The sequence below is a fragment of the Elephantulus edwardii genome, unplaced genomic scaffold (genome assembly GCF_000299155.1).
Source record: "Elephantulus edwardii isolate Elephantulus edwardi_28Jun2011 unplaced genomic scaffold, EleEdw1.0 scaffold00039, whole genome shotgun sequence".
NCBI lineage: Eukaryota > Metazoa > Chordata > Mammalia > Macroscelidea > Macroscelididae > Elephantulus > Elephantulus edwardii.
Genome location: NW_006399789.1, coordinates 18849544 through 18859408, shown reverse-complemented (window position 1 = coordinate 18859408; position 9865 = coordinate 18849544). Strand labels below are relative to the sequence as shown.

Genomic DNA, 9865 nt, shown 5'->3' with positions numbered 1-9865 from the left:
TTAAATATTAAAGATACTTAGAAATATTTGGAAGCAGGAGTGGCATCCACTTCCTAAACAACATGCCTCCGGAAACTCTATGAACTTTGATAAATGTCGATAGCTATAGAGGGGCTTCAGGCCTTTTGTTCATAGGATCACTATGAGTCATACTCAACTTGAAGGCAGTCAACAACAACAAAAACATTTTACAAAGTTGGATTTTTATGCACCCACATACAAAAATATGTAACTTATGTATCAGCATGTGATAGATATGGTGGTTGGGAGAATTTATGAAATGAAATTAAAGAAAAGAATGTCACAATATCTATTAGTCTACTTTTTTATATGTAGATATTTTCTTTCATCTTTAGGATAGGGTCAAACCAAGTGTCTTTTTGGAGGCTAGAATTTTGAAGCTAAATCTCACTTACTTTGGGCATTTGGCCAGGAAGGACTAATCCTTGGAGAAGAAAATCATGCTCACAAGGATGGAGGCCAGTGCAGAAGAGGAAGACCCTGGATGAGTTGCATTGATACAGTGACTGGGGCAATGAGGTTTGGTGTGTTGGAGTCAGTGAGACAGGCTAAACCAGGGCAGGCTTCAGGACTGTTGTACATAGAATTGCTATGATTTACAGGTGACTCCAGGGTTCATAAAAACAACAATTGTAGATCTGTTATTATATAACTATATAGCATCTAAGATCTTCTTAATTTTTCTGTTTCTTTCAAAGCAGCTTGAACTTCTTCCTTCACCACCACAGGCTCTTGCTCATACGTTGTTTCATTGAATTCTTCTGTGTCTGCTAATTCCTTTCGATACAATGACTCAGTATATTCTTTCCATCAACTTTTGATACCTCCTGGATCATTTAATACTCTGCCTAAAGCATCCTTGATTATATAGCAACTAGGGGTTTGAATTTGTTCTTTAGTTCCTCGAGCTTAAGAAATGCTGAACGAGTACGACCCTCTTGGTTTTCTGACTGCAACTCCTTGCACATTTCATTGTAATATTTTACTTTGTCATCCCGTGCTGCCTTTTGAAATCTTCTGTTCAGCTCTTTAGTATCTTGAGTTTTTTCTTGTGCTTTGGCTTCTCTGTGTTCCAGTGCGATATTCAGAGTTTCTTCTGACATCCATTTTTGTCTTTTCTTCCTCTTCTGTCTTTGTAATGAAGTTTGCACTCTTCTTGAATGATACCCTTAATATCCTCCCACAACTCATCTGGTCTTTGCTCATTCGTGATCAAGGCCTCAAACCTGTTCTTGAGATGGTTCTGAAATTCTGATGGGATAGACTCAAAGTTGCATTTTGGTTCTCTTGGATTAGGTTTAATTTTCCTCAGCTTCAGCTTGAACTTGCATATGAGTAGTTGGTGGTCTGTTCCACAATCAGCTTCAGGCCTAATTTTCACAGCTGATATTGAGCTTCTCCAGTGGTTTTTTCCACAGATATAATTGATCTGATTCCTATGCATACCATGTGCATAACCTGCATTTATGTCTCTTACAGAGTGTGTTTGCAATGAATAAGTCATTGATTGTGCAAAATTCAATCATTCTATCTCCAGCTCCATTTCTGTGTCCAAGTCCATGTTTTTCAACTACTGATTCTTCCTCTCTATTCCCAACTTTTACATTTCAGTCACCCATTATTATCAATGCATCTTGATTGCATGTTCAAGCTGCTTTCAAAGAAATAGCAAAAAAATAAGGAATAGATGGTATACCAATTGACATATTTCAGCTAATAGATGCTGCCCTGGACATGCTAACCAAGTTGTGTCAAGAAATCTGGAGAACAACCACTTGGCCAACTGACTGGAAGAGATCTATATTTGTTCCCATTCTAAAGAAAGGTGACCCAATAAAATGTGGAAACTATAGAACAATATCATTGATTTCACATGCAAGCAAGATCCTGCTGAAGATTATCCAAAAATGACTGGAACAGAACATCAGCAGAGAACTGCCAGAAGTCCAGGCTGGGTTTAGAAGGGGTTGTGGTACTAGGGATATTGTAGTTAATGTTAGATGGATCTTGGCTGAAAGCAGGGAGTACCACAGGAATGTTTGTATGTGCTTCATTGATTATGCAAAGGTGTTTGACTGTATGGACCATAACAAACTGGCTAACTCTGATAAGAATGGGAATCCCAGAACACTTGATCGTGCTAATGTGAAACTTATACTTGAACCAAGAGGCAGTCATCAGAATAGAGCAAGGAAACACTGCATGGTTCAAAATTGGGAAGGGCGTACGCCAGGGATGTGTTCTGTCTCCATACCTTTATAATCTGTATGCAGATCAGATCATCTGGGAGGCTGGGCTCTATGAGGAAAAATGTGGCATCAGAATTGGTGGAAGATTCATTAGCAATCTGTGTTATGCAGATGACACAACCCTGCTTACTGAAACTGAGGAGGACCTGAAGCACTTGCTGCAGAAGATCAGGAACTGCACCCTTCAACATGGTTGAAGCTCAATATTAAGAAAACAAAGATTCTCACCACTGGACCGATTGGCAGCATCAGGATGGATGGTGAAGAGATTGAGATTGTTAACAACTTTAGTCTGCTTGGCTCCACAATCAACACTCTTGGCACCAGCAACCAGGAAATTAAAAGACGTATTGCGATGGGAAAGTCTGCTGTTAGGGACCTCTCTAAAGTACTGAAGAGCAACGGTGTGTCTTTGGAGACTAAGGTGCATCTGGTACAGGCCATGGTCTTTGCAATCACTTGATATTCGTCAGAGAGCTGGACAATGACGAGGGAGGATAGAAGGAAAATTGATGCTTTTGAGCTTTGGTGTTGGAGAAGAGTGCTGAGGGTGCCATGGACTGCTAAGTAAACAAACAGATTCATCCAGGAGAGGGTTAAACCAGGCTGTTCCTTTGAGACAAGGATTCTGAGGTTTCATCTGACATACTTTGGTCATGTTTTAAGGAGGGATTGGTCCTTGGAGAGGGATTTCATGCTTGGGAGGGTGGAGGGCAGGTGCAGGAGGGGAAGGCCCTCTGGGAAATGGATTGATTTGGTGACTGGGATAATCGGGATGAGCGTGTTGGAGACAGTGAGTATGGCACAGGACAGAGCAGAATTTAGACCTGTTGTACATAGGGTTGCTGAGTTGCAAGCGACTTGACGGCACATAACAACAAACAACAATCTAAGACCTTGATTACGTTTTAAATTTCACTTCCCTTCTGTCCCAGGTTGAGTGCTGTTACTCTTGAATCTGCTGTTCCCTATGCTACTGATGGAGGCATCATCGCAAATGCTGTAGAAGTTTGTCAGTGCCCACCAGGGTATAGTGGTTCTTCTTGTGAAGTAAGTTTACAAGAAAGCGTTCTCAGTACATTCTAAGTTTGTTTAACATTGTTTTCAATGTATTATTGTTATGTTATACTTAGGCGATATTAACTCAGTTTCAATTTATAGGGACTCTATGCACAACTGGACAAAACTCTTGCTTAGCCTTCCTGCAGCGTCACAATCATTATCCCTTGTTAGCCCCCTGGTACATGTATAGCATTAGTCTATTTCATTGTTTACTTCTTTTTCCTTGACCCTTGAATTTGTCAAGCATGAATGCCCTACTTGAGGAAGTATTAAATCCTGATAATTTATGCAATATTTGCCTCTAAGGGTTCTAAGCATTCTGCTGTTTTTCTTCCAAGAGACATTGGCCTGTGGAAGTCCATGGTATGTTCAATATTCTTCACTAGTATAATTTAGAATCACCACATCTCCTTTGATTCTCCTTATTCATTTTTATTCAAAGTACTATATATTCAATATTCAATATAGTCTCCTAAAAAGAGTTTACTCAAATGATAGTATATAACTAAGGAAGAAACTTGAAGGTCAACCATAGTCATAGCTTTCAATCTGCTAAGCAGAGCATGTTATCTCAAAATTATTTGGCTCTTATTTTAATAACTTGTCTTAATACAATGGAAAATTATGTTTCTGTAATGCTGTTTATTACTTAATCTATTGCATTCTAAATTACAGGAGAATATTTCAAATATTTCCCTACAAACAAAAGGCTTTTTCTCTCCAAGAATGTGTCTTGTAGACACTAATTCGAATCATATTGTTTTCAGTAAGTGAAGCTTATGATACATGAAAGAAATGCTCTTGTCTAGAAAACTCCCTATAGCTCTTTAATTTATTAGCATCCAGCACCAGAAACATTTATTTGTGCCTCAGTATCATAGATTTATAATAATATTAACATGTCCTAATTAATATCACACTGTTGTCTTATAAGAAAATATTTTTATTTATTTCTGGGTATTTTCTTTCTGGTGGTTTAAAAGTTGTTTTGCTTGAAGCCTGGTCGAAAAAAAAAATGTAAACAGTGTTTTTCTGATACAGGGCATGGCTCGGAGAGAAATAATGAGTTTAAATTCCTCAAAAATGGTTCCTTTAAGGAATCATTCGAGTGAACTAAGATGTTCCAGTTCAGAACACCACCACATTATGCCATTTATAGAAGTACTCTAGGCATTGCTTTGTCAGTTCTCTTGTACTTTAAAATAATGCATGCTGTGTGAGGATATACAGGACTTAGAAACATATTTGTGACAAATGTATTTTCTTTAGCTGGCCTCTGATCCACTAATACAGAAATAAAATTAAATGTAATTCATTGTTCTACTTGCTTTTCCAAAAGTCTCGCAGAGAAAGGTAAATGTGGATATGAATTACCTATGCCAACCAAAATTTGATTTTGCATGTGATGCCATATTTGATGAAATATACACTTGTATCAAGAGCTTTGTGGATTTGATTTTAAACTAAAAAGCTCCCTTTGAACCTTTAAGTTCCCATTTCAACTGAAATAATAAATACCTTGATTCTACTTCAGCTTTAATGCTTATTCCAATTTTAGTTGCTCTCAATTCTGTTCGTCATCTTTTGCAGAGCTCTGAATGCCCATTGAATGTAAAAGTGGATAATATTAGAAATGTTTACTTACGTAGGCTTACTTTTGCTTCCTTTCTTTCTCCAAAAATACTGAGAATCTTTGATTAATTTTCTATTAGATATTAAGGGACTATCAAGAAATATAAGCTCTGTCTCTAAAGAGTGAGTAATATATTTAGGAAGACAAAGTAAACACCTATAAAAATTAAAACACAGCACTGTATAATCAAGGGACCAGTAGTAGTTCCTAACATAAGTGCTATAATCATTCAAATGAGTGTACACTGTTCCAGTGGAGAACAGCGCCATGGAAGGTATGCTGTTGTGGAGAAATATTAAACTGAATTATTAAATACTGACAACAATTAGGCAAGAGATAATAAAGGAGAAGCATGCAAATATGAAAAAAAGATTTACAACAGAGCCACAGACGTGGCATAATGAAATAATCCTGTGACTGTCACACAGTAATTGATTGATAAATAAATTTACTTTGATATCTGTAAAAAAGAAACAAAACTCAAACCTCAGTCAAATCTGGAGACTCTGAATTTAACAGCATTGCAGCTTCTCTCTGACTTCTTCATTGTTGTTTCTATACCCTAAAAAATCCTGTTTTTCTTTAACAAAACCTTTCATCCCAGACCCACTAATATCTGAGCCTAACCTTACCTAATTTCTTCTGCTTTATCATTGAAGTTTTTCATAAAGTCAGCCACTTTGACTTTATTTAAATCTTCAAGACTTTAAATCTCTCTCAAAATTTCCTTTATAAGTTGAAAAAACTTCCCTGACAATTAAGGTTTAATTCAAGATGGCTGGAACCATGAGAACATCTGAGTGACTCCCTTATAAAGGTATCCTCTTTTTCTTTAACCTGTTGTGACAAATCATGTACAAAATTCTCTTCCTTGTTTGTCCTTGACTTCTTGTAACTTTCTTCACAATTATTCTTTTAATTTTTTTCTAGTGCTATCATAATTCACTTAAGTGGGAAAGGTAGGTAAGAAAAAGCAAATTGGAAGTGATTTTTAAAAAAGAAAGGGATTTTATTAAAATCTCTATTTTCTATGCTATATGATAGAGAGAATACTAATTTCCTTATAAAATTTTTCATATTTTCATTTCACTAAAAAAAATTTAGTGAATGAACCATCAGAAATTACCAAGTTTCCATACAAGTCTTTGGGTGGTGCAAATGCTTTGTACTCAGCTATAAACCTAAAAGTTTGTAGTTCAAAATCCAAGCCCATGACATGGAAGAAATAAAGCCTCCTAATCTGCTTCATAATAATTACAGGCAAGGAAACCCTAGAAATTCACTGGGCAAATGTTGCTGAGGGACAAGATACAATGTAATCATAGAACTGCACATTAGGTTTAGCTGCCTGGCATTTGGTAACACTGGAAAGACCCTTTTAAAAGATTGGTGGTGACACAAGACAGATTAAAATAAAATTAAGTGTGAAGAGAAGTAAGGAAGAGATGGAGACATATAGGGGCCTCTTGAGAGTAGTTATATGGAAAAGAAAAACACATACCTGGAAAGCTATAGAATATTTAGGGGATGTTTAATTGTTTTCTATGCTTCTTGTGCTGGTCAGAGGGTCAGCTGGTAGTGATGACCCAATAGAAATGAAGCAATGGCTGATACAAAAAGCAGGGAAAAGATTAGAAACACAAACTAATAAATTCTGTGACAACTACCAACAAACAATGGAATTAATGAGCTGAGAAATGTAAGGGGCTGGAAACTGGAAAAAGGAGATTTGGAACTAATAATTATACATATTGACCACAGTAAATCAGCTCCTTTTCTTTGTGTTTTTTAAATCCTTGGTTTTTACAATCCTTTCTCAGGCATATTAAGTAATATGAGGATGGTGCAAAATAAAAAATGGTTCTGATCAGCGCACACACACACACACACACACACACACACACACAGTGGTGGCCTAGTGGTAAAAATCTGTGCTAAAATCCCAAAGGCACATGGTTCAGACCCCTAGCTGCTTTGTGGGAGAAGGATGGACAATTTCCTCCTGTGTGATTACTGCCTCTAAAAACCCATTGGAGGGTCAGCTATCCTTCAGTTCTAACTTGATGGCACACAACAGTGTGGTGTATGTGTGTGTGTGTGTGTGTGTGTCTTGACACTGTGATTGGCTCTTTGGAGGGTAAGGGGCTCAGTCAGGTGTGTGGTTGGTTTGTGTGTGTATGCAGATAGATAGATGTGGAGATAGCTTAATTACAAAAGGAAATAAATTTTATAATGAATCAAAACCCAACCCATTGCCATCAAGTCAGAAACAACATGTAGCTGAATGCCCTTTAACCTTCTACCTCCTGCCACCCCACTGACCAGAGTCACCAATGGATTTTCCCCCCGCAGCCTTGTCCTTTAGGGAGAAAGCACAACTCCCTACAAACTCTGCCAGCAGAATACCTTAATGGCAAAGATTTTAATAGGAAGACATCACTAGAAATAGAACATTGGCGCCTTTTTTGTACAGCTCAAGTTAAAAGGAAAATTGCTTTTGCCTTTCTTCCAATCTCTAAGTCTCTGCACATCCCTTTTTTTTTATGTGTCTGTTATCAATATTCAAATTTAAGTGTCCTCATGCCCTGAGGCAGGAGACAGATTTGCAACAATGTACAACACAATTCTATGTATATTATCTCTTCAGTGATTCCTCTTTTGTTTCCAGTTTCAACTAGCAATCTTACAAAGTCCTTTTATTTATTTATGCAAATATAAATATTATAATTAACTATCAAAATGCAGTTTTAGCTTGACAGGGATCGCAATCCCCAGAAGGACAGCAGTTTCGTTTGGTACTTATTTTGCACCCCCAACTCATGTTCAGTTTACAGGAATCCACACAAAAGGGAAATTTAATTAGGACTGGTAGTTGGCAGAGAGCAAGCACTGAAATACAGGTAGTCTGAAATACAGGCATCCTATTTTAATCAGAATTCCAGCTTATGGAAGAAAGTGTTTTACATTTTAAATACGGCATGATGAATACGAGTAAAGTCATAGCAGAGCCATGCCATAAAATTTTATGGGGATGTGTGATAAATGAATCATAAACTGTCTTAAGAAATTTGAGAAGGCTTAATCGGGTGGAAGAAATTTGGAATGAAAAATATGAATTATGTACACTTAGCTATGCCAGATACTTATAAGACCACATATAAGATCGGAGTACTGCTTTTCCTCCATGAGTTCAAAGGTTCATGATGGACATAAAGGCAGTTTTTATCAGTTGGCATCCTGTTAGCCCCTGACTAATAGAAACTCGATGTACATTATCATGAAACAGTACCTGGTATTGGACCATGCTCTCTCTTGATCAGTTATACATTGGCTCTTTATAATCCATATAGTTTTATTTGGTTGTTTTTCAGAAATAGAACCCAGGACCTTTCTTCTTAGACTCTCTTAATTATATGTTCTTCAGCAATTGTCTTAAGCCTAGATGTAACAGACAAGCCTTCATGGATAGGTGGGCATTGAATGCACGTGAGAAGCATGGGCTGGAAACTGATCCCAGGTGGCCCAAGAGGGCAAGGAGGTCATCACTGCTCCCCAGGGCAGTTACTACCAGGAGGAGGAGAGTATGACACCATCAACATAGCTAAGGGCGCTGCTGAGTACTTTCCTTAGCAAGGATTTTCTCGAGAGTCTTTTTCTATTTGTTGCCATTTTTCAGTACTTTTCCTATTTTCCCATCTGTGCTTTTTACTCTGTCACATTTCAGTTCTTTATATCTCTGCTTTATTTTACCATTTCAGAAGAGAAACCAAGCTAATGCTTCCTCTAATCTCATGCCTGCCAGTAACGCTAAGGTCAGTACAAAACTCCAATGTCAGGAAAAATAGCTCAGTGAGTAGCAATGTTTCAAGAAGACCAAGCCTTTGACAACCCCATTTTCTGAGTTTTCCAACTAAATTATATTTCCTTTTTTTAAAAAAAAATTATTTTGCACTTCTCTTTGATCACAATGACGGATATAAACATCATCTTTATTTCAGACTTGCTGGCCTCGGCACAGACGGGTTAATGGTACAATTTTTGGTGGCATCTGTGAACCATGTCATTGCTTTGGTCACGCGGAATCCTGTGATGACATCACTGCAGAATGCCTGGTAGGTACTTTCACCTTTGGCAATGCAGGCTGACAAGTCTGACATCAGCTCAATAAGCCCTGCAATTGACTCACTGACCATGGAAACTTAAACTCTGAGTTAAGAAGGGATCTAAGGGAAATCTTTACACTAATCTGAATTGGAAGCTGAGTATGCCTCTTTGTATTTGGTCACCCTTACAAACAGTATCAGTCGATAGCTATTCATATCAATCAAAGAAGTGAGTTAGAGTCAGATACAACATTATAAAATTCAAGTAATGGCTGAGCTGTCTATCCACTAAAATTGAACATAACTTGACTTCCTGCCATAAATCCACCAAAAGTAGATTATCTCTAAAGATAAAATAATCTGTATCTCTGTAGTAAGAATGATAAATTCTATGTAAAGTATGAAAAACATATACAATAGCCCTGTAGTACACATCTGTTAGTTTAATTCATATTTTTAAAAAGAATGAGTGTATAACCTTTGATGGTACCCAAGTGTCAAGGACTCTCCTTCATAGGGTAGCTATGAGTCATCTGCGACTCGACGACACTTAACAACAACAACAACATACCCTTTGATACTTATTTCAGAATTTGAGCATTTAACTAAAAGCAAAGCTGTGTAAGTAAATGAAAAGTGATACCTACATTCAGTACTTATTGACTGGAGCTGCTTACTTTTACAATTGTCTCTACTTTTAAAGGGGATGAAAAACCTCCACAAAGAGCAGAACACTTCTTATCCTGCTAAGAAGCCTTCAGATTGGTGAATTATGTTGAATAGACCATTCTGATTAG

The 9865-nt window shown here is 37.3% G+C and overlaps 1 protein-coding gene across 1 annotated transcript in view; it reads left to right on the top strand.

Annotated features, from left to right (window-relative positions):
* The window catches only part of LAMA2 (laminin, alpha 2), a 746602-nt gene that overhangs the window by 348412 nt on the left and 388325 nt on the right, over window positions 1-9865 (top strand). Inside the window, exons 15-16 of the mRNA XM_006885032.1 lie at window positions 3206-3320; window positions 8964-9077. Coding sequence (XP_006885094.1) covers window positions 3206-3320; window positions 8964-9077 — 229 coding nt within the window. The remainder of the gene's footprint in view (window positions 1-3205; window positions 3321-8963; window positions 9078-9865) is intronic.